This window comes from Nicotiana tabacum, chromosome 23, assembly GCF_000715075.1.
Source record: "Nicotiana tabacum cultivar K326 chromosome 23, ASM71507v2, whole genome shotgun sequence".
NCBI lineage: Eukaryota > Viridiplantae > Streptophyta > Magnoliopsida > Solanales > Solanaceae > Nicotiana > Nicotiana tabacum.
This window is the reverse complement of record NC_134102.1, coordinates 126,595,814-126,622,209: the sequence shown is the minus strand read 5'-3', so window position 1 is coordinate 126,622,209 and position 26,396 is coordinate 126,595,814. Positions and strand designations below refer to the sequence as shown.

The window sequence follows — 26,396 nt, the reverse complement described above, 5'->3', positions numbered from 1 at the left end:
ACCTGGGGATTAGTTCACAAGCGTGTGAATGTCAAACCCGATGATTTGTTCATCGTTAAGTAAATGGACCTTGAGATTAAGTCAACTCCAAAAGCTAGCTCATGCGATAGAATTTGCCCAAAAACCATACAAGAGTACAAAAACTCAGTGCCTCAACCAATGTGAGGCAATCTAACAGTTCATTATTTTCTCGAACAGTCCCTCCACTACTTCCTTATTATCTCCTCTCCTCCTACCATTCCTCTTTTCGCATCAACCAAGCTAGAGTTATTAATCCGACTCATCTGCAGCCATTATCCGAACAAATGACCAGAATCATACATCATGACTTCAGGTAGCCACTTCTTAATCATGTTCTTTCTAAGTTAAAAATAAACTAAGTTATAGCACAAAATAATGTAGCTAAAAGGTTTTCTAAGACATCAAATGAGTCCCTCATTACCCCTCACCTAGCCCCAGAACAGAAAGGGCAGAAGACAATTCAGTATAGGGCTAGCTATACTACGCGACACTTTTTTTCTACGCGGGTTCAACTCACAATCTTGATTTGGATCTAGTATAATGACTAGACAACAATCACTACTCTGCGTGCTTCCTTTTAAAATTCTGCTCTCCATTTCACATGAAAAGACAACCTATTGATAACAACCATCACAAGACTAGTATGTCTTCAGGCATATTATCAAACAAACAATTGGCTAACTACTTAAAAGAAACAAAGAATACCTTTAGCAGCCAACTCAAAATAAAATTTCCTAAGACGGATAGAAATCACAGCATCCTAAACAAGTACAAGGATCCGGAAATGTCCTTTCAAGAATTGGCAACTAGTTCAGACTGTGTATCTGGCAGCCCTCACACTGTTCCACCAAATAATTCTAATCGTTAGAAACAAAATTCCAAGACTAGTGCCAGCACCTTTCTTTGACGGTGACAAAACCAAATATAGACAATAATCCATAGCTGTCAAGTCTTCTAAACACATGAATGCGCCTAAAGACTACAACTTTTCTTACTACTTCCTATCATTGAGAAAGAAAATTAGCAAACAAAACAAAGGAGCCTGACGCTACAAAGTACAATCTACAAAGGGAGCAATATGCAGATCCAGGCAAAGAAAGGATACAATAGTAATGAAACCTCAACTTTCAGTAAGATACATACAGTATTATTCTTTTCACATCGAAAAACAGTCTTTACAAGCACACAGTAATACACAATTGTTGATGAGTTTAACTATATTTATCATACAGAACACTTTTCTTTTATTCTAGCTACAGCTAAGTTCCCAAAATACAGACTCTGTCTAAAGCAATGGACATGAAAAATCTAAACTACTCTCCGGAGACGACGGAGAAGGTACAACTACCAAAAACCAAGGATGCACAAATAAACATCAAGGCATCCTAACAAGTAAATGGAGGTATCCCGCAAGTTGATTCGACTGGAAATTTGGAAGTAATCAACTCCACAACAACATTAAAAATTTCATCACAACATTATTGACTTATATTTCATCATTCTTGAAGTTGAATATTAATACTATATCAGGACGAATAAAACTGAGCTTAGAGGGAAAGAGATGCTTTTCTTTATAGCAGTTCTGATAACTGGAATAAACCAGAGCTCAATTCAAAGTATAAAGTATTGTTATTAATGACACATAAAAACACCATAAGAGAGTCAATAGATCAAACATGCTTTAATAGTAGCAGGCTAGCAGCAGCGGGATGTACAATGATCACCTACAAATAGAATAACTAAAACAATGTGGCAAATCAATGAAGAGGCATCATCTACGCATTCAACAGGAATCAAGACCGGTATGAAGAGAAATAAGAGCACCACCAAGTTTAAGGATTTTACCATGCACTCTTCTTCTTCGAACCATAGTAGTTAACATACCACTTCACAAACTTCTTCAACCCTATTTCCAAGTCAGTAGTAGGCTTATACCCCAGCTCCTTTTGCGCCAAAGTAATATTAGCATGCGTAAAAGGCACATCCCCATTCCTTGGCATTTGCAAAACCTTCTTCTTTGCCTTCACCTTCAACAACTTCTCCAAAATACTCACAAGTCTCCCAACAGGCACCGGCTTCGTGTTGCCCAAATTATAAATCCTCAATTGGGCAGCACCCTTCTTCTTCCCACCACTCCCCGTGCTCTTTTTTGCTGTATCCAATGCTGCCAAACAACCCTTTACCACATCATCAATGTAAGTAAAATCCCTGGCAACACTACCATGATCAGATGTCTCAAAAATCTTGATTTCCTTGCCTCTCAAAATATCTTTAGTAAAGAAAAAATATGCCATATCGGGCCTTCCCCACGGCCCATAAACCGTGAAAAAACGCAATCCAGTTATCGAAAGCCCGTGTATATGGTTATATGTATGAGCAATTTCTTCACCAGCCTTTTTAGTGGCTGCATACAAACTAGCAGGCTGATCAGTTCTATCTTTTTCTGAAAAGGGTACTTTAGAATTCAATCCATAAACAGAACTTGATGAAGCCCAAACAATACTAGGCTGTGGATTGGCCATTTTACATGCTTCAAGTAAGCTAACAAAACCAGCTATATTACTATGAACATAAGAACCTGGATTCTGCATTGCATATCTAACTCCGGCTTGAGCCGCCATATGCATGACATGTGTAAACGCAACAGCATCAAACAGCTTCTTTAGCAAAACAGCATCATTTATATCACCATCAACGATATAAATACCTGAACGTTCAAGCAGGCCCATTCGGGCTTTTTTCAGCCCGACATCGTAGTAATGGTTGAAATTATCCAGGCCCAAAACACCATCCCCACGGCGTTTTAGAGCAAGCGACACATGGGACCCCACGAACCCGGCTGCACCGGTGACTAGGACGGTAAAGCCCGTCTTAGACCTGGGCCGGGCCGAGGCACGAACCCGACGTTCCCAGTTCGGGCCGAGCGCTGCTGGAGGCGAAACCGTATTTTTCAGGCTCCGACGGTTGTTTCCGGCGGCGGAGTTGGTCGGCGGCGAGAAGAAAAAGAACAAAACGATGAAACAGATGAAGAGGAAGGACCAAAGTGTAAACCTGGGGAAAAGTGTGGGGTGAAAACGGAGACGATAGAGACTGTAGGGTGAAGATTTATCGGGCTTAAACTTTCCGGGGGTTGAAGGAATGGCGTCCAAATGTGTTAAAATGGGCTTCAATTGAGTCATCTTTTTTCACTATGATCAACCAGTCAACAAGTTAAAATCTTTTGGTGTTTGCATATGAAGAAACGAAAAAAGATTGAGGCTTTTTTGGGTTTTTATGATTCAGCCTGAAAATTCACTTTGGTTTTTTGGAGATTTTAAGGAAGAAAGAGAAGAGTGCGATGAGGAGAAGAGGTTTTGTGACGATGGTTTCGGGCCCCCGGGGGGGGGGGGGGGGTGTATTGGGAAAGTAAAAAGGCAACATTATATTACTACTTTATATTTTCCATAAAAAGATTCATAGAATGTGCATACTTTAGTGGATTGCGTGTAATTTTCTTTTTTATTTTTCTATGGTAAACAATTGAATGGGTTTTTTATTGACTTTTGTTAGGAAAATTAATAAAATAAAAACGCGTATTGATTAACTTTTCTCCCATTAATTTAGGAGATAGAAAAGGGAAAAAATTATTTTCAGGCTCTATTTTTGTTATTATTTGGGAACTCTTAATTGAACTCCTCTATTTAGGCTGTTTGTTTATGGAAATATTTTTTCAAACCTTTTCAAAAAGGAAACTTGGTTATCCTTTTTTGAGTAACATTTTCCAAAATTTTAAGTGTCTCCAAACTTCATAAGAAAATTACTTTCACAGAAGCATATCAAAACTTTTAAATAAGTGAATAATATTGTAAACTATATGTGCAACGTATTTTAATTTTTTTTTGAATATAGAGACATATATACACAAATGCATGCATATATAATTTAAGAAAATTATCCGAATTCACCAATTTTTTTGGTTTAAATATTTAATTATTTTCTAAGTAGACCAGTATTAATATTTTATTTTGTCAATTTAGACAACCGGATCTACTACATTTTAGTTACGAGATCTGCTGTATATCTTGACCAAAGAAATGGAAATGGAAATAGTGGAGTTTTCTTTAATTATGACCAATAAGTGGTTAATGATAATTATTGCATGTGATTGAGTTAGAAATCTTTTGAATTAAATGCTCGGTCGTGTGTAAAAGTGAATATATTTCATAGAATCATGGTTCTTACTTATTAATTATTCCAAGATGTTTATTTTGCTAATGTGTACAAGAATTGTGCGTTAAATGTACCATAAGAAACATGTGATTATTATTTCTACGTTTAAGAGTCTGATTTGTTCATATACTATCATAAATAGGTTTATTTATCCTCCGTTTACGTTTTTTTATCAAAAATATCCCTACAGTTATACATTAGATTTATATTTACCCCTTACACGTTAAAATGGGTTACATTTGCACTTTGTTATACTTTAGGATCATATTTACCTCTTTACTCTTCAAAAAGGGTTACATTTGCCCTTCGTTATACTTTCTTGACATATTTATCCTTACAATTATACCCTACATTTACTTCATCCGGTAGATCGCCATGTCCCACCTTTATTTCCTACATGGCGCCTATGTGGATTTCTTTTTCTTCCAATTTAAATATGGTCACCTATTTAAGATAATTTAACCCGCCCATCCAATTTAAATAAGACTTCATTAACTCTATTGTTGTGCAACTTCTTATATGGTTACTGCAATAATTGTGAGTTGTATTATATTAGTGATTTTGAGTTCAAAGTTATTGTTTGTCAATGTGTTGTCGTTGCTATAACTATTGTATTTCGCACAATCTTCATAAAAATCGTATCAAGAAATTGCTTTTCGTGAATCAATCATGGTCAATTGACCAAATTTAGACTTTACAGAGTTGTATCTCTACGAACACTTCAAAACATCATTGAGTGATTCGTGTCTCCTAACTCCTAAGTATTAAAGGGAAACAAATTACCATAGACAAAGGTGAAATAATTAAATAAATCAATTAGAGATAACACTATAGTTTCGTTCACTCACTGCCCAAAATTTTCTCGCTCTCCAAAAAATATGGAGCTGACCCGGAGAAGAGAGATGGACGAGGTGGGGATTGAGAATTATGATTTTCATTTATTTTAGTTAGTGTGTCTTATTTAAATTGGGTGAGCGGGTTAAATTATCTTAAATAGGTGACCATATTTAAATTGAAAGAAAAAGAAATCCACATAGGCCCCATGTAGGAAAACAAAGACGGGACATGGCGATCTACCAGATGAGGGTAAATGTAGGGTATAATTATAAGGATAAATATGTCAAGAAAGTATAACGAATGGCAAATGTAACCCTTTTTGAAGAGTAGAGGGGTAAATATGATTCAAAAGTATAACGAAGGGAAAATGTAACCATTTTTAACGTTTAAGGGGTAAATATTAACCTAATGTATAACGGTAAGGATATTTTTTATAAAAAAATTAAACGGGTGGTAAATAAGGCCTATTTATAATAGTAGAATGGCAAATCAGACCCTTATCAGTTATTTCTATTTAGCTACTGCACCAAAAGGTCCAAAACCAAATTCGTTCCATTTTAATGTAACGTTGGATTTTTTTATGTCGACATTACCCTCCATTCCACCTCCACACATACACACACAGCAAGTAAAGCCATTTATGGTCGTTATTTGCAAAGATATTTTTTAATTACACTTATGTACTTATACTAAAGTCTAAAAATATAAAACAATTTTATGATATTAAGTTACTTAAGAATAATCACAAGTGAAATAAGTGAAACTATATGGCACTACCTGGAGTATTATATAAATATATATAGATAGATAGTTAGTTAGTTAATATAAAGTTCGATAAAAATAAATGGAGCTATATCGAGTGGATCTACCTTTTGAAAGTAGATGCATTCTCACCTAATTTGTTTTGGTTCAATTTATGTACGCGTGTATATTTATCGCATTTACTTTACACTAATAGATCTTGGAAGCACCTTTGTATAAGATGTGTTTACCCTAAAAAAACGGATAACAATTAAATTTGTACGTAGTTTTAAGGATACGTGAATTAATTCAATATAAATAATAAATTGCGTTTGATTAAACAGATAGAAGACTTAATAGATTGTCAAACCACTTAAGGAGGGTGATTTCGGACTCGATAACAGCCTTAATGAGATGTCTACCCTCGATCCCGAACTCACAATAACGAAGCACTGATGAACAAGAGTAAGAACTTTGAATAATAGAGAAAATAAGAGTGTATTGCTTTGATATACGTGTTACAGTATGTTTAATGAATAATCAGACTCCCTTTATATAGTAGGGGAGTTTTACCATAAGTACAATTCTATAAAAGGTAAAACATCTTCGGTTTAACCAATCACCGGTTCTCTGTCGATATATGTCGAGATCCACGTTGTGATATTCGGCTGGTCACGGATATCACGGCCTTTTGTTGGCCGTGCTCGGTTACCTGGTAGTGCTCTCCGAGGCCTTTGGGATTCGAACCGAACTCTGGGTCATGGCCTCGATATTCCCTAGGCCGGGTGCTTTGCCCAGACCCCGGCTCGAAGGGCTCCTGGTCTCGATTCGGGTTCCTTATCATTACGTCTCTTTCTCCGTTTGCTTCATCGGAGGCCGAGGCGTCTCATAGGCTCGGTTTCACCCGTATACAGATAGTTCCCTCGTTTCTTGAAGAGTAAGTTTATGAAAACGATGAAAAATGACATGAGCACCTCGATTCCTTCCCCAACAAGTCGTAACAGAAACGACAAAAGATTCTAAACATCCCGTCAGACGTGTCATAATGACTTCAAACGCGTGTCAGCCGTCGGCAGGCCGTCCTTGGATACAAAACGGCGCGAAGCCTCTAAAAATACTCCCTCCCTTCGTTTATTTTTTACTTTTTGACCAAGCTTCTACCCTCGTACCTTCAAAATATTACTGCCTCTCTTCATATCCTAATATTTTTACCTTCGTTCTTCAAAAAGTTTAGAAAACTGCAAGTTTTAGTTTATCTTTTACCCAAACCAGCACGTTTGATTTTCTCAGCAAACTTTTACCCTTCATCTCCTAATCATCCTTCTCACTTATTCTAACGTTTTCCTAGATAACAATGGCGAAGACTTCTAAGACTGTTCCCCGGAAAGCTGTTACTTCTTCTTCACGGCTGACCGCTGAAGCTGAGGAGAGCGCTCCCGATGTGGTTGACCTCAAGAAGTCCGCTCCAGGCATGGCTATCGATGAACCGACAGCCGAACCTCCCTTGAAAATGTTTTTCCTCGAGGGGTGTTCGGTCGCGAAAGACTTTAAGGTCAAAAAATCCTCATCGGTACAAGGTCGATGCGAGGCGGTATCTAGGTACATTTGCTTCATCACCGAGGCCGTCCTTCCTGCGGTTCGCAAGGACTGCGACTGAGCGGATAAGTACATAGTAATCCTCGGGCCCGATAACGACATTACTACCCATGTCGATGGGTATCTGAGTGTTTACACTTACCCCTTCACACTGGGCCCAGTGGACCCGATTATTCTTGACTTATGTATGAGGTATGAGGTGTGCCTCGGTCAGATCCACCCATCGTTGTGGAGGATCGTAATCCTCCTCCGATTCTTTGTGAACAAAATAGACTCCTACTTGTTCACCGTCGATCATCTGCTCCGCCTGTACAGTCCCTAAATATTCTGGGGGGGACTGATAAAGCTCGTAGACATGCCAGCAAAGCCCCATTTTCAAGAATCGACAAAGACCGGGATCGGGGCTGGCAGGGACCATTTGTCCAGATGAGGACCGCATACTTGATCCCTGCCGAGTTTAGGCCATTCCCCGAGAAGTGGAATGTGTCACGTAAGCATAATTTTCCTTCAAATGTCGATTTTATGTTTTATCTTCCCCTTTTCTCATCGATATTTGCTGTGGTGCAGCCCTTGCTTGAGTCCTAAACGCCATTCCTCGACTCAAGGAGTGGATCGAGGGCATTTGCTCACAGATGCCTTAATCTGAGCGCTCATGGCGTGAGATCTAGAAGGGTAGTTGGGAGGCTCATTCTCACAGTAAGATTTCTTTCTCGGATAAATAACATTCCCCTTTTAGCATCACATTCTCATTTCCTTTCTGATAGTTTTGCAAGCTTGCCTAAGACTATTGAGCTTAGGCCTTTAGTAGGGGATGAGGATTTGCCCATTAATCCCTCCACCTCGGGACAGCCCGGGGCTGCTGCAGGAGAGAAGAAGAACAGAAAGACTCCGAGTTCCCCGAGCTCGGAGAAGAAAACACCGAGGAGATGATTGGCCCGCAATCTAAAGGAGAGTTCTGGCTCTCGAGCACCCTACTCGGGCATGCTTTATCGGCTTAGGGATAAGCCCGAGGAGGATGATATTCTCGTTTCCCGTAGATCGATCACCCCCGAGGAGCGGGTGATTGTTGAACGAGAGATTCATGAGGCTAACCCCCTTCAAATTAGGGAAGTCGGTGAGGAGATTGGAGCCGAGACTTCACGGGATGCCGACCACGCCCCGAAGGAGACACCCGATGTAATAGACATTTTAGGGTCTTCTTATTATACCGAGTCTATGCTCGAAGAGGCTCGAACGACAATGAAGTGGTCCAAAGAAGGGGCCCATGGTGCAGACGATCTCGTCTGTTCCTTTTTTGAAGGTGTGGACTCAACCATCTTGGAAGACTTCTCCGAGTTGGGTGATTTGGAGGTGCCGAGGAAAGAACCATCTTCGAAGGTCGGCGGGCTGAACTCGACCCCAAAATTAATCAACCAGTTCCCCGCCCCAAGCGTAGATCCCGGCCGAAAGAGGATATCCAGGTTCTTTCTGCCATTGTTGGAGTGGATAGCTACCTCCGGTGCTTGGTAACTGAAGAAGACCAGGTGAAAATGAACGAGGTGGTTACACCGTGATTATTTAACGAAGCACATCAGGCGCTAAACTAGGTAAGACGTCATTACACCTTTTCATCTTTGGATTTAGTTGTTGACATCTCTCATGCCTTTTTTTCCTTTATATTTTTGCACGCCTCTGTACTTCATCATGAAAGTTTCCTCCGGCACCGGTCTGAGGTCAAACAACTCGAGGCTGAGGTCAAGGTGCTTACTGAGAAGAGGGACATGTATAAGCTTCTCAGCGAGCAACGTGAAAAAGTAGCTAAGAGTCTCTAGGATGAGTTAGATGCGGCCTAGAAGGAAAAGTAGCTAAGAGTCTCTAGGCTGAGTTAGATGCGGCCTAGAAGGAGCATGCCGACCTGGTGGAACAGGTAAAGATTTTCGAATTTAGTGATGATAAGTTAGACATGGTGACTAACGACCAAACCACGCAGGTCCAGCATAAGGTTGACAGGATTGACCAACTCCGGGTCGAGATGGACGAGGTCAAGGCCATGGCCGAAGGGTGGAAAGGAAAAATGGACCGATTGGCCTCGGAGAAGGAGACTGCCTGGGAGCAGCTGGCATCGGTGGATGTCCAACTCCGAGTGACGAGAGAGAAAGCCGAAGCACAGGCTCAACGAATCAAAGACCTCCAGTCTCAACTGGGATCGACCATTGTTGAATGGGATGCCCTCGGCAAGCAGCTCAAAATAGCGAAGTCCGCGTCGAAAATAACCAGGGTCGATGCTGCAGAGATGGTAGCCTAGTACAGGGCTGATGTTGAGGTAGCCTAGGATTGCCCGAAAGTCACTGTCGAGTACGTGAAGTGGCTGTCCCGAAGGGAGGCTCTCGAGGAGGTCTATGCCTGGGGTTTCGACCTGTAGGCCGATATCGAAGATGCGAAAAGGCTCGAGGTCGAGGCTAAGAAGCTGGCTGACCCCGAGGGTGAGGAAGGCTCTGAGGGCTCTGACAAATCTGAGGATGAAGAAGACCCCGACGGATCCAGTGACGAGGCGGGTTCTGGTGAAGATCAGGCTTAGGTGCCTTAGGGATGTTTCTTTGTTTTTTTTTATTTTACCCATTTGTTGAGGCCGCTATCGGTTACCTTTGTAAAAGACTTTTATTGCAATGTATATAAGGCTTTTTCGCTTTGGCAATTTTTGGGTTTCTTTCTTTTGGATTACCCTTTACAATTGCAAAGTTTTCAAATGCCTTAACATGGAATAAAAGGTAGAAATAAGTTCTTGTTCAAAGGTTCGAACAAGACTCATTCTCGATGTAAATTTTGTTTTGAGTTTTGTGGGGGGCTCGGTATGACCGGATACTTTCCTCAAAGTGCTTGTTTAGATGTTTTAGATTATAGCTTTGTCGAGGCCAGACTTTGAACCAGTTTGGAATTTATGAAGGCCTTTATGTTTTGATTACGGGCTTCGGACGTCTCCGAGCCGTTTCTAGGGTGGTCGTAGCCTTTTAAGTTCGGGTATTGCCTAATAGGCTTTGTACCCCAGGGCTTCTATACCTTAGTCGTCTGAACCTGTCTTGGACGACAGTCCCCGAGTTGGGGTGTCGTAGCCTTTTAAGTTTAGGCACTACCTAATAGGCTTCTGTGCCTCCATGCTTCAATATCCCGAGCCGTCCGAGTTTACCTTGAACTATAGTCCCCGAGTGGGGGTGATCTCTTGCATCCGGATAGAGGCGGCCTTTGGGCTCGATATCCTTAAGGAAGAAAATGTAATAGTCTTATGGGGCAAAATATGTATCTACATGGTAGAAACTTTCGTTCATTCCTGTGTGCAATATACAAGATTGTAAGTGAGTACAAGCTTCGTGTTATGGCTTTGGTGGTCTATGCGGGCACGGTTCACTTGACCGTTTGGCCCTTACAATAAATCCTATACACCGAGACCAGACTGTTCAAGCACAAAGTTTCCTTCCTTGCTAAAATCATTACCCGAGGATGATGGCCCCCAATATTTATGGTCGACCGTCGAGAGGGCTCGAATACTATTGAAAAGCCCATTTGGGACAACACCGGTTCAAGGGAAAAAGAGTGCAACGCGTGCTTTCAGGCCTAACAATGGCACCATTCTTTGGTTGTTGCCTGCACGTGTTAGTCAAGTTCGCAATATATGTATAGAAAAGAAAGAATGGTGTCGTACTTTAGTAGTAGTATCGTTTTAAGTGGGTCACATTCCAGTTGTTTGGAATTTGCTCACCGTTCCCTGCTTCGAGCATGTATGAACCTTTACCGGTAATCTCGATAATTCAATATAGACCTTCCCAGTTCGGCCCCAGCTTCCCTTCGTTTGGGTTCCGGGTATTCAATTTCACTTTTCTTAACACAAAGTCCCTGATGTTGAAGTGTCATATGTTGGCTCTCCGGTTGTAATATATTTCGATCCGTTATTTTTGGGTGGCCAACCGGACGAGGGCGGCCTCGTGCCTCTCATCCAATAATTCCAGGCTCGTGCTCATGGCCTCACCATTTAACTCTTGAGTCGCATATCGAAACCTGAAACGTGGTTCTCCTACCTCCACCGGTGTTAGAGCTTCGGCACCGTAGAACAACGAGAATGGGTGGGCCCCGGTACTAGGTTTTAGGTCGTACGGTATGCCTAAAGGACTTCAGGCAAAATTTCCTTCCATTTTCCTTTGGCATCGGTCAGTCTCTTCTTATGGTTTTAGAGTATGGTCTTGTTTGTATACTTTGCCTGCCCGTTCCCACTATGGTGGTAGGGTATTAATAGGATCATATTAATCTTATGGTCCTTGAAACATTTGCTCACTTTACTGCCGATGAACTGCTTCCCGTTGTCACTTACGAACTCGACCGGCATTCCAAACCGACATATTATGTGGTCCCAAATAAAATCAATAACTTCTTTCTCCCTGACTTTTTCAAATTCCTGAGGTTGAACCCATTTAGAAAAATAGTTAGTCATAAATAATATAAATTGAGCCTTACCAGGTGCCCATGGCAGGGAACCGACGATGTCCATTCCCCATTTCATGAATGGCCAAGGTGACAAGACCGAATGCAGCAGCTCCCCAGGCTGGTGGATCATCGGTGCGTGCCTCTGAAAGCCCTCGCATCTCCGTACGAACTCCTTATCATCTTTCTCCATATCGATCCAGTAATAGTCGGCTCTGATAATTTTAATAACTAACGATTCATCCCCTGAGTGATTTCCGCATGTGCCTTCATGAAATTCCCGCAAAACGTATTCAGTGTTTCCCGGCCCCAGACATACGGCAAGTGAGCCATCGAATGGTCTTCTGAATAGGGTGTTATCTTAGTACAGGATGAATCTGTTCGCCTTCATACACAGAGCTCTTGATTCTTTAGGATCTGAGGGTAGCTTCCCGGTCTTTAGGTAATCTATATACTTGTTTCTCCATTCCCAGGTTAAGTTTGTCGAGTTTATCTCGGCGTGGCCTTCTTCTGCTACCGATTTCATGAGTTGTACGACTGTTCCTGTGTTGAACTCATCCTCATCAACGGACAACCCCAAGTTGGCTAGAGCATCGACTTCTCTGTTTAGATCCAGGGGTACGTGTTGTAGGGTCCTCTCCTTGGATCCATATAGCATTACCTGTAGTTTATCCAGCTATCTTCGTATTCATTCCTCTTTTACTTCAAACATCACATTGACTTGATTAACCACAAGGAGGGAATCACATTTAGCTTCGATCACTTTGGCCCCCAGGCTTTTAGCTAATTCGAGACCTGCAATCATGGCCTTATACTTGGCCTCATTGTTAGTCAATTTAATACTTCTAATAGATTGTCTAACTACGTTACTCATGGGTGGCTTTAACACGATGGCAAGCGCGGACCCTTTTGCGTTCGAGGCACCGTCCGTAAAGAGGGTCTAGATTCCCGAGGAAGTTCCAGAGATCAGCAACAATTCCCTTTCGACTTCAGGTATTAAGGTTGGCGTGAAGTCAGCCACGAAGTCTGCCAAAATTAGGGATTTGATGGCGGTTCAGGGTCGATGTTCGATATCGTACCCGCTAATTTCCACGGCCCATTTGGCCAATCGTCCTGAGAGATCGGGTCTATGCATTATGTTTCATAATGGGTAAGTAGTTACGAAACATATGGGGTGACATTGGAAATACGATTTTAACTTCCGGGAGGCGCTTAGCAAAGCGAGCACCAATTTCTCCAGGTGAGGTACCTAGTTTCGGTCTTGCCTAGAGTCCTGCTAACATAATATATAGGAAATTGCGTACCTTCCTCTTCTCGTACTAGGAGCCCACTTACCACTATCTCGGACACCGGTAAGTATAAGTATAGTTGTTCGTCTGCCTTAGGAGTATGAAGAAAAGGTGGGCTCAAAAGGTACCGCTTGAGTTCTTCCAAAGCTTGTTGGCACTCTAGCGTCCACGAGAAGTTATTCTTCCTCTTTAACAACGAGAAGAACCGATGGCTCTTATCGGAGGACCTTGAAATGAACCAGCCCAAGGCAGCTATGCGCCCGGTTAGCCTTTGAACGACCTTGACATTGTCCATGACAGTGATGTCTTCTATGGCTTTGATCTTGTCGGAATTGATCTCGAATCCCCGGTTGGACACCATAAACCCGAGGAACTTTACGGATCCGACCCCGAATGCGTATTTCTCTGGGTTCAGCTTCATATTGTATGTTTTTAGTATGTTGAAGATTTCCTGTAAATGTTCCAAATGGTCCTCTGCTCGCAGGGACTTTACTAATATGTCATCAATGTAAACATCCATCAATTTTCCTATTTGTTCTTCAAACATCCGGTTTACAAGGCGTTGGTAAGTGGCACCGGCATTTTTTTAATTCGAACGACACTACATTATATCAATATGTGTCATATTTAGTGATGAAGGGAGTTTTTTCCTAATCGCTCGGGTCCATCCGGATTTGGTTGTACCCAGAATAGGTGTCGAGAAAGCTGAAGATCTCGTGTCCGGACATTGCATCGATCATGCGATCGATGTTGGGCAGAAGAAAAGAGTCCTTGGGGCATGCCTTGTTCAGATCTTTGTAGTCTACACACATTCTTAATTTACTTCCCTTTTTAGGGACCACTACTATGTTTGCTAACCAATGCGGGTACTTAACTTCCCGAATGGAGCCTATTTTAAGGAGTTTAGATACCTCGTCTTTGATGAATTTGTGCTTGACTTCGGACTGAGGCCTCCTCTTCTGTTTAACTGGGTGAAACTTCGAATCCAAGCTCAGCTTGTGAGTAGTTATTTCCGGCGGGATCCCTCTCATGTCAATATGGGACCAAGCGAAACAATCTATGTTAGATATAAGGAATTCAATGAGTTTTTTCCTGAGCTCGGGACTTAATCTTGTGCCTAATTATACCTTCCGATCGGGCAGGTGCTCTGTCACGCCCCAAAACTGGGAAGCACGATCGGTGCTCAACCGAGTGAACCCGACCGAGCAAGCCTGTTAGATTTCCTTCTACCCAACTCATCCATGAATGGAGATAATACATATTTTCATTAATTAGACAAAAATATGTTCTTGTCCACAATACCAATTCATTACAAATAGTTCCATCATTTTTAACGTCTTAAATAGAATAAGTAATACAACCACAACATAACATAGTTTGTCTTTCCCAGCACCAATACATAACCCACACTATGTCTGTGGAGCCTCTAAAACACCAAAGAGTACAATGATAGTGTCAGTAACAAGGCTCAAGCTATACCTCAAAATCCGATAACACATACGAAACAAAATATGCACAACCCCGGAATGAGATGGGGCTCACCAAGTCAGCTGTGAAGAATGAGCACCGCTATCACTGGTCAAAATCTTACGATGTGGATCCACCTGCATCCATTAAATATGCAGCTCCCCCGGCAAAAAAAGGGCGTTAGTACATGTCGAATAGTACTAGTATGAAAACCATACACTAATTAAAGAATTCGAAAATACAATATAAATATGATGAACCAGGGCGACAATAGAATAGCATAGTTAACCGTTTAAACCAAAGCAAGCTTATCAAGAGCTGTCATTAACATTTATAGAATTTAAGATGAGATCCTTTGTAACCGTTCCCTCACAAATATGCCCTGCCGCCTCACCCTAATGTATGCGGGTGGAGGTGTAAACACAATACCAAAACTCTACTAAAGCCTCCCTGCCGCCTCACCCCAATATATGCGGGTGGAGGTGTAAACACAATACCCATAACTCTACTCAAGTGCCCTTGCCGCCTCACCCCAATGTATGCGGGTGGAGGTGTAAACACAATACCAAAACTCTACTAAAGCGGCCCTGCCGCCTCACCCTAATGTATGCGGGTGGAGGTATAAACACAATACCCATAACTCTACTCAAGCGGCCGTGCCGCCTTACCCCAATATATGTGGGTGGAGGTGTAAACACAATACTAAAACTCTACTAAAGCGGCCATGCCGCCTCACCCCAGTGTATGCGGGTGGAGGTGTAAACACAATACCCATTTTCACACAAAGCAGCCCTGCCACCTCACCCCAATATATGTGCGGGTGGAAATGCATCAACGATACCAATACCTACACAAAGCAGCCCTGCCATCTACGTGTTATGATTTCAAGTCGTGATTTATGTGGAAAACTATTATGCCAAATTATGTAGAGAATGCGATTGGGGTTATACCTCCACCTGCATATATTGGGGTGAGGCGGCAAGTGCTTTGTGTATGATTTGGTATTGTTGTTGCACTGCAACAACAATACCAAATCATACACAAAGAGGCCTTGCCGCCTCACCCCAATATATGCAGGTGGAGGTATAACCCCAATCGCATTCTCTACATAATTTGGCATAATAGTTTTCCACATAAATCACGACTTGAAATCATAACACGTAGATGCACAATCCATAGTTTGGAACACATCCTCAATTTATAATACAATATCATGGGAGCATTTGAAATGCAAATTAAACATATATCTTTGTCACAAAACTTATTCGGAATACTCAACTTGTAATAAATATCTTGAAACTTACAAGGATATTGGGTTCCAATTCTTAAAGAAGAGTTTAGCCAACATACCTTAATGGAGCTTCCTTAAACTCTAAAATATTCTGGAATTCTTAGCAACTTCAATCTATTTTAAAAATATAATAAATTGAACCAAAATTAGCAAGATGCTCATGGTTCTAGCTCATTTGAGAATTTTATCAAACACTGGGTGTGCATTAAGATTTCAAGGTCCTTTTATGGAGGATTCCATCATCCCACAATCCAATCTTTACCATTTTTAGCTCAACAATCTTCCTACACCCTTTGATAACACATGCATGTAAAATAAACAACTTTCATGCCCAAATTTTATCTTGCTAATTATCCATTTCTAGACAAAAATCAAAATTGAGGGTTAAGGTGTAGAATCTTACCTCTAGGATGAAGACCTAGTGAGTTTCCCTTCTTAATCTTTCAAAATTTGAGTAAGAATTGATGAAAAATTATTGAGGAACCCTTCTCACTCTATGGCACCCTCTCTCACTCTAAAATGTCAGATTTTAGCTAAAAAATGGCCCAAAGCGTGTATTTAACGAAGTAGGATCGGGTTTTAAAAACCCAAAAATGACGCTCCGGAACAAGGTCTGTGATCGCATAATTGATATGTGAACCGCATATCGGCCTCATAATTGGTGTCCATAGCTGGCCAAAAATCTGCCTGGGTCTGCGGTCACTATGTGGCCCACAGACCTGTTCTGCGGTCGCATAATGAACCGCAGAACAGTTATGCGGTCGCATAGTCGACCGCAGAATGGCATCCAAAATTTTCCCTCTCCTGCCTCACTCTATGGCCATTATGCGGTTCACAGAGTGATTCTGCGATCGCATAATGGACAATAGAAATGCATTTTTCTGCCAAAAAATTTCCTTTATCCCTCAGTGCATTGTTCAATCCAAAAAATCCGAGTCGCGGCTCGCAAGGTTGCCGCGAAGAATTTCTATAATCATCAACACGTAACACCAATTCGGCACCATGAAACATTATTTTCTTTTGCAAAATTTTACGGGGCATTACATGCTCGATCAGTATGACTTACTCCAGCTCCTCGACCATTGACTTGGTGGCATCGGAATCGTCAGGAGCTATGAAAGACCTGGGAACCCCATAGTCATTGTTCTTGCTCGTCTCCTGCTTTTATGGTTCGGTCGGGGCCGGTGATTGCTATTTAGTTTCTTCCTTGGTAACCGAACTCGAGTTCTTTGATGCCGATAGTACGGATATAGGGGTGACCTCATCGACCGCGAACATCTATTTCGCGGTCGGCTGCTCTCCGTAAACTATTTTAACTCCTCCTGGTGTGGGGAATTTCAACATCTGGTGTAATGTCGAGGGTACTGCCCTTATGTTGTGAATCCATGGCCTTCTGAACAGAGCATTGTACTTCATATCTCCTTCGATCACGTAGAACTTTATTTCCTAAATGGTTCCGGCGGTATTCACCGGTAGGGTTATCTCCCCTTTAGTGGTCTCACATGCCATGTTGAATTCGTTTAGAACTCAGACTGCATGTACAATTTGGACTTGTAGACCCAGCTATTCTACGACCCTCAATCTGATGATATTGGCCGAGCTACCTGGATTAATTAACACACGCTTAACTGCGTCATTTGTGTGATTGCATGATGCCTTCAGTGTCCTAATCGTTGAAAGATATGGTTCCTTCTGGCACATAATCTCGAGTTCGTTTTTCCCTTATGATGGACACTTTGGTTCACTTTTACATTGGCATCCGGGGGACGTCAACCCCACCAATGATCATGTTTATGACGTGTTGAGGTTCCTCTTACTCGATCTGCTTATTGGAGTCCCAATTCCTGAGGTGATTTTTTCTTCGATCACTCAGAAACTCTCGGAGGTGTTCGTTTTTGAATAACCGGGCTACTTCGTCTCTCAGTTGTCGACATTCTTTAGTTATGTGGCCGTGACTGCCATGATATTTACACATTAGGTTGGGATCCCTTTGGGCAGGATCAGATTGCAATAGTCGAGGCCACTTAGTATCTTTGATGCGTTCGATGGCTGATATGATGTCGGCAACGTCGACGTTGAAGTTGTACTCCGATAACCTTGGTGCTTCCTTAGACCCGATGGGTATGTCAAAAACGATTTTGCTCATGAGTCCCCAGTTATTCTGACCTCGGTCACTTCTTCTTTCACTTATTACAGTGTTGCGTCCGGACCCATTACCCATTCGATCTCCATTATACGGTTTATATCGATCTCTATTCGATCTTGGTTTGGGATCAATGTCTATCTTGGATCGGTCACGAGCTCTGACAGGATAAACGGACCCAGAAGGGGGCCCGAGTTAATCGTCCTCGATCATGATTTTTTATTGGTACCGATTATGGACTTTGGACTAAGTTACTACCGGGTATTCTATCAGATTTTGCTTCAACTGCTGTGAAGCCAATGAGCTTCGGGGATTGAGACCTTGAGTGAAGGCCTGAACGTCCTAATCATCTGCGACCGGAGGCAGGTCCATATGTTCCATTTGAAACCTCGATACCAATTCCCTGAGCATCTCGTTATCTCTTTGCTTTATCTTGAAAAGGTCTGATTTCCTAGCCTCGACCTTGACATCCCCGGCGTGCGCTTTTACAAAGGCATTTGCGAGCATAGCAAATGAGTCAATAGAATTAGCGGGTAAGTTATGATACCATATCATAGCTCCTTTCGACAAGGTCTATCCAAACATTTTCAACTGAACAGATTCGATTTCATCATCCTACAAGTCATTTCCTTTGATGGCGCACGTGTAAGAGGTCACATGTTCGTTGGGATCTGTTTTCCCATTATACTTCGGAATTTTGGGCATACGGAACTTCTTTGGGATCGGGTTGGGAGCTGCGCTCGGAGGGAAAGGTTTTTGGACAATTCTTTTGGAATCTAGGCCTTTCAGTATCGGTGGCGCTCCAGGGATTTGGTCGACTGTAGAGTTATAGGTTTCCATTTTTTGTCATTGGCTTCAAAATTTCTTTTCTCCCTATTCCACCCGCTTTGTCAGTGCCTCGAGCATCTTTATTATCTCGGGGTTGGTCCTGGGTTCTGCTTAACCCGGCCTTTCCGTGGTCGGTTCATTTCTGCGGGCGTTTTCCGGGGACTATTCGGGCTTAACTCTGCTGGGGGCTCGGCTTTGGTTCTGTAACTAGGCTATCACTACATGTTGAGCTTGTAACATTTCGAAGATCACGCGCAAGTTGATCCCGTCACCTTCAGTGTCGTGTGTACTTCGGGCTATCGATCGGGCTCCCCCGCGAATGTTGTTTTCGGGGTCAGTAGGTAGGTTTGCTTCGATAGCCATGTGTGAGTTAGCATCGATCGGATCAGCGACCAAGACTCCGTTGGGGTCAGCAGGAGGCACCTCGTTACTGGGTTCCATATTGTTTTTTCGCCATGGTGGCCGGACTCAGCATCCATATTCAAATGGGCAGATTGGGAGTTCGATATTTTTAATATGACCTGAAATTAAAAGCTCAAAGAACAAGTGTAAAATAGAGTGTGTTATGGAAATTTATATCAAATTGCCACTATTATCTTTAGCTCCACGATGGGCGCCAAACTTTTTACCCTAAGAAACGGATAACAATTAAATTTGTATATGGTTTTAAGGATACGTGGATTATTTCAGTACAAATAATAAATTGCATTAGATTAAACAGATAAAGGACGAAATAGATTGTCAAACCACTTAAGGAGGGTGATTCCGGACTCGCTAATAGCCTTAACGAGATGTCTGCCCTCGATCCCGGACTCACAATAACGAAGCACTGATGAACAAGAGTAAGAACTTTAAATAACAGAGAAAATAAGAGTGTATTGCTTTGATATGCGTGTTACAAAATATTTAATGAATAATTAGACCCCCTCTTGATATAGTAGGGAAGTTTTACCCTAAGTACAATTCTATAAAAGGCAAAAAATCTTATGTTTCACCAATCACCGGTTCTCTGTCGATACGTGCCGAGATCCACGCCGTGATATCCGGCTAGTCACGGATATCACGGCCTTTTGTTGGTCGTGCTCGGTTACCTGGTAGTGCTCTCCGAGGCCTTTGGGATTCGAACCGAACTCGGGGTCATGGCCCCGATATTCCCGAGGCGGGCGCTTTGCCCGGACCCCGGCTCGAGGGGCTCCTGGTTTCGCTTCTGGTTCCTTACCGTTACGTCTCTTGCTCTGTTTGCTTCATCGAAAGCCAGGGCATCTCATAGGCTCGGTTTCACCCGTATACGAGATGTCAAGTAAGGGTTGCCAATATAGTATAGAGTTCTCCTCTTTTCTTTGTTACCAATACCAACAAATATCCCCTCAAAAAAAAAAAAAAATATCAATCAAAATATATTCTCAAATCAATAAGGCTTTTAATGGTGAAAGACACAGAAAGGAGTTAAGCGGATAAGGCTGGAATATAATTTATTACACTGGTGATGTAGATAATATCTTCTCTATTATAACATATTATTAATTTATTTTAGTAGCTAAGCTGCTTTAAGTTTTACAATTACAAATTTGATTTTCTTATGAATGGTTGTGGATAGTCACTTTTTTTAAAGATAATTTGCTTGTGTAAAAATTATTTTATACAGTTAGCATATAGAAATTAAATTAACTCATACGATTTTAGGTGAGAGCTAATAAGATCGATGGGGTATGATGAAAAGTCTGCTCCCCATTCTTATGAGACACCGCCAATGACAAATCCTAATATTTTGCCAAAGCAATGAGGATTTTTCACGTCTATGTAAATCAAACTGCTTGCAGCTTGTTTGGACGGTTGTTATGTATCGTTTCGTAATATATCATATAGTATTGTATTGTATATATTGTATTATTTTGGTATATACAATATTTGGATAGATTGTATTATTTTTCGTCATTTCATGATGTTATGCACCAACAATATTAGAAATAAATTTACAATATTATAAAAAAATATTATTATATAAAAAGATAAGGTAAAAGACAAAATAAGATTTTTAAATAATAAAAAGGGCAAGATGAGATTAAAAATAATAATAAGAAGAAAACGATGCCAAATCGATCATTCGATAAAGTAACACTTTTCGTCGTTACGTAACGACATATTTAACAATATAATAAAATTTAAATAACAATCAAAATAAATATTATATTTAAAGTAACAATACGATACAATACAATAGGTAACTACATTTGCTTTTGGGCTCAATAATTATTTAGTCCATGCGATATATTCATGAGATCTGCTGGGCTAAAGCACACAATGCTTACCATGGATTTGGGTTGTGTCAATGAACAGAAAAAATGATCAATCAATTTATACATTGATTTTGCATTACCGTGTCTAAGGTAACTCTAGTGATAAGAAGCCAGAATTGAATTATTATCAAGTGAAATTCTTAATTTGGGAGAAATGAAAAGGAAAAAAAAAATCATTTTGAGTATAATTTTATATAATTCCCTAAATAGTGAACTGGAAATATAGAGGGTTATTTTATGAAAAATACCTAGAAAATTAGTTTAAAATATTTTGGTTTTAAAATTATTTTCATTTATGATAAGTCAGAAAGAAAAGCAATCGAAAGAGAAGCTGATTTTTCAATAGAATTTTTAAAAATTCACATACAAATCTTCCTGATTAAACATTTACCTTTTCCATTTAGAAAATCACATTACCCTAATAAAAAGAATTCCTTCTTCTTTTATGTGCAACAATAGAAAAGAAAAGAAAGTCAAATAAGGCACAAGCAACTTTCATATATAAGCCACCAATTCCCTATTTCTTTATTAAGAACATAAACAAATTCAATGAATATGTCTAAAGATAGTTCTACGAATCAGATCTGTTTTCTTTTGGACGTCAATATTTGTTTTCCAATATACATGTACTTGTTTGTGAAACTTCTAATATTTTGCGTACTTTTTAGGTACCTTGAAAAAGAATTACTAGCATTAAAAATGTCACGACCCAATTTCACCTGTAGGTCGTGATGACGTCCAACACTACGGCTAGGCAAGCCAACTAATAAATTAAGCATACATTGATAAAATTTAAAACCAAGAAAATATAAACCCAAACTTTACCAATGTGTGTGCCAAGACCTGATGTCACAAGTGAATGAGCATCTAGTAGATTATACAAAAACTCCAAATACTGTCTGAAATAAAATAGACAGAATATATTAAATATCAGAAGAGACACTGGTAGCTGCAGAACGGCTCAGAAAGGCAGCTCACCACTATGCCTCTAGATGACGTGGGTATGTAATGATAGGTCCTCCACTTGTACCTGTCTCAGATCCTGCACAAAAAGTGCAGCAAGTGTAGTATGAGTACGTAAACAACGTGTACCTAGTAAGTATCAAGCCTAATCTCAAAGTGGTAGAGACGAGATGGCCAACTTTGACACTCACTATAGGTCAATAACAATTGAAATAAAAACTAGGATATTTAAATCAATGTGATTTACAGAATTTATTTAATCAGCGAAAATAATCAAACTCCTTCAAATGTATCAATTTTCAATATATTAATTAAATTCCTTTAATTCAAATAAATTTTAATTTATCAATTAAATCTCATTTACAGGAGTAACAATTAATTCCTTAACAAGCAAGAATAATAATTCATTAAATTCCAAAGATTTTCTGATTTACTAATTAGCTTTACAAGCTGAAATAAATTATTAAAGCATCGTGTAATTATTATTATTATTAAGCACGATTTCTGTCGAGGACGTACGGCCCGATCCAGAGTGTCGTGTACACTGCCGAGGGACGTGCAGCGCGCTCCATAGATGCATCTATCCTGCCGAGGCGTTCGGCCCGCTCCACAAGAAATGAGGACATTTTCTTATGTGCCTCCGGAAGGACAGTATGTTTATTATATGATAAATTTGGGAGGAGAACAATTTCTTTTGACAATTAATTGATTTAAATAGAAATCAAGCCTATGAGATTTCCATCCTTTAATATCTTTATCAAACAATTCACAATATATTCATTTCCATCCTTTAATATCTTTATCAAACAATTCACAATATATTCATATATATCAATTAATATTAATTAATCAAAGAATATAATTTACACAAGTAATACATGCTTTGAGTCCTAAACTACCCGGACTTTAGCATTAATAGTAGCTACGCACGGACTCTCGTCACCTCGTGCGTACGTAGCCCCCACAATTAGCAACAATTATTTAATCTTAATCACCTATGAGGTAATTTTCCCCTCACAAGATTAGACAAGAGACTTACCTCGTCTTGCTCCAACTTAATCCAAGATTTTGCCTTTTCCACGATTATCCAACTCTGTCTCGCTCGAATCTAGCCAAAATAATTCGATACAATCACTAAATATTATAGGAATCAACTTCCATAAGGAAATATTACATTTTAAATAAAAATTCCGAAATTAATTAAAAATTCGCCCGCGGGGCCCACATCTCGAAATCCGGCGAAAGTTATGAAATCCGACAACCCATTCAATTACGAGTCCAACCATACCAGTTTCACTCAAATCCGACTCCGAATCGATACCGAAATCTCAAAATTTTGTTTCTATGAGATTTCTAGATTTTTCCAAATTTCAATCTCAAAACACTAATTAGATTGTGAAAACAATGATATACTTGTATATGTAGACCAAATCCGAGTTAGAATCACTTACCCCAATGTTTTTCCCTTGAAAATCTGCCAAAAGTCGTCTCTGCTCAAGCTCAAGTTCGTCAAAAATGGCAAATGGGACGAATGTCCTCTGTTTTTATAACTGCCCAGCAGTTCGGAACTGGGCCTCGATCGCGGCATCGAACATGTGCCTTCGATCAGGGCATCGAGGGTTGGGCCTCGATCCTAGCCCTCGAGCCATACCTTCGATCATGCCATCGAGCCTTACCTTCGATCGCGACTTCGATCACATGCTCGAGTCTGGACCTCGGTCATCGCCTCGATCAGGGTATCGAGGTTGGGCCTTCGATCATAGCCTCAATCATTGCATCGAGCTTGAGCCTTCGAGCCTTACCCTCGATCATTCCCTCGAGCCTTCCTTCGATCAAGGCTTCGATACTGATCCTCGTCCCTGACTTCGACTCAGGCCTCGATCTGAGGCTCGATATCTAGGGCTCGACCTGAGGCTCGATTTCTGGGGCTCGATCTGAGGCTCGATATCTGGGGCTCGATCTGAGGCTCGGTCACATCCCAGAAAATGCAGCAGAAGAGAAAATTGCAGCAGTTTTTTAAGTCCAACTTTTGATCCGTTAACCATCCGAAACTCACCCGAGACCCTCTGGACCTCAACCAAATATACCAACAAGTCCTAAAACATCATACAAACTTAGTCGAACCTCTAAATCACATCAAACAACGCTAAAACCATGAATCATACCCCAATTCAAGCTTAATGAAACTAAGAGTTTTCAACTTCTACATTCAATGTCGGAACCTATCAAATCAACTCCGATTGACCTCAAATTTTACACACAAGTCATAAATTACATAACGGAGCTATGAAAATTTTCGAAACTGGATTCCGACTCCGGTATCAAAAAGTCAACTCCCCGGTCAAACTTTCAAACTTTAAATTCCTATTTTAGCCATTTCAAGCCTAATTTCACCACGGACTTCCAAATAAAATTCCGATCACGCTCCTAAGTCCAAAATCACCATACGGAGCTGTTGGAATCATCAAAATTCTATTCTAGGGTCGTTTTCTTAAAAATGTTGACCGAAGTCAAACTTAGAACTTTAAGGCCAACTTAAGGAAGCAGGTGTTCCAGTTACGCTCCAAACACTTCCAAATCCCGAACCAACCATCCCCGCAAGTCATAAATCATTACAAGCACCTACTTGAAGTTTTATTTTAGGGAACGGGGTTCTAAAAGTTAAAATGACCGATTGGGTCATTACATTCTCCACCTCTTAAACAAACGTTCGTCCTCGAACGGGTTTAGAATTGTACCTGGAGTGCTGAATAAATGTGGATATATGCTCCGCATGTCTTCCTCGGTCTCCCAAGTCACTTCTTCGACTGGTTGGCCCCTCCACTGGACTTTTACTGCAAAAATCCTCTTGGATCTCAACTGGCGAACCTGTTTATCAACAATGGCAATTGGCTCCTCTTCATAACCCAAGCTATTATCTAGCTGAACTGTGCTGAAGTCTAACACATGTGATAGGTCGGCATGATACTTTCGGAGCATAGATACGTGAAAAACCGGATGAACTCCCGATAGGCTGGGAGGCAAGGCAAGCTCATAAGCAACCTCCCCAACTCGTTTCAACACCTTAAATGCTCAACTTGCCCTTCTTCCCGAATCTCATAATTCCCTTCATCGGCGAAACCTTCAAGAGAACTTTTTCACCTACCATAAATGATATAACACGCGCTTTCTGATCCGCGTAACTCTTTTGTCTGGACTGTGCTGTACGAAGTCGCTCCTGAATCAACTTTACCTTTTCCAAGGCATCCCTTACCAAATCAGTACCATATAACTTAGCCTCACCTGGCTCAAACCATCCGATAGGTGAACGACATCGCCGACCATATAAAGCCTCAAACGGAGCCATCTCGATGCTGGATTGGTAACTGTTATTATAAGCAAACTCGGCCAAAGGCAGGAAACGATCCCACTGACCTCCAAAGTCAATCACACATACTCTGAGCATATCCTCCAAAATCTGAATTGTCCTCTCTGACTGTCCATCGGTCTGCGGATGAAAAGTTGTGCTAAGCTCTACACGGGTCCCTACCTCACTCTGTACTGCTCTCCAGAAATATGAAGTAAACTGAGGGTCTCTATTTGATATGATGGAAATTGGCACACCGTGCAACCGAACTATCTCCTGAATATAAATCTGGGCCAACCTCTCTAAAGTATACGTAGTCACAACAGGAATAAAATGTGCCGACTTGGTCAACTTGTCCACAATCACCCAAACTGCATCAAACTTTCTCAAGGTCCGCGGCAACCCAACTACAAAATCCATAGTAATTCGTTCCCATTTCCACTCTGGTATGGTCATCTGTTGGAGTAGGCCACCTGGCCTCTGGTGCTCATATTTAACTTGCTGGCAATTTAGACACCTAGCTACATACTCAACTATGTCCTTTTTCATTCGTCGCCCCCAATAATGTTGCCTCAAGTCACGATACATCTTAGTAGCACCTAGATGAATAGAATATCGAGAACTGTGTGCCTCTTCTAGGATTTTTTTCCTCAGTTCATCCACATTAAGAACACACAGACGATCCTGGAGTCGCAAAACACCATCCGCCCTAATAGTAACTTCCTTGGTATCACCTCGGAGTACCGTTTCACGAAGAACCACCAGGTGTGGGTCATCATACTGGCGAGCCTTGATCTGTTCAAATAGTGAAGACCGGGCCACAACACATGCAAGAACTCGGATGGGCTCTGAAATATCCAGCCTCACAAGTCTGTTAGCCAAAGACTGAATATCTGAGGCTAATGGTCTTTCCTCTGCT

The 26,396-nt window shown here is 41.0% G+C and overlaps 1 protein-coding gene across 1 annotated transcript; it reads right to left on the bottom strand.

The window, feature by feature from the left end:
* Positions 1-1,607: 1,607 nt before the first annotated feature.
* On the bottom strand, positions 1,608-3,405 carry LOC107824882 (UDP-glucuronate 4-epimerase 5). Its single transcript, XM_016651689.2, has one exon. It carries the CDS (start codon positions 3,198-3,200, stop codon positions 1,863-1,865), a length of 1,338 nt encoding a protein of 445 aa, XP_016507175.1. The 5' UTR covers positions 3,201-3,405; the 3' UTR covers positions 1,608-1,862.
* Positions 3,406-26,396: the final 22,991 nt, after the last annotated feature.

Excerpts from the sequence above, each read along its gene's own strand:
- LOC107824882 (XM_016651689.2), bottom strand. The coding sequence starts at position 3,200 with ATGACTCAATTGAAGCCCATTTTAACACATTTGGACGCCATTCCTTCA.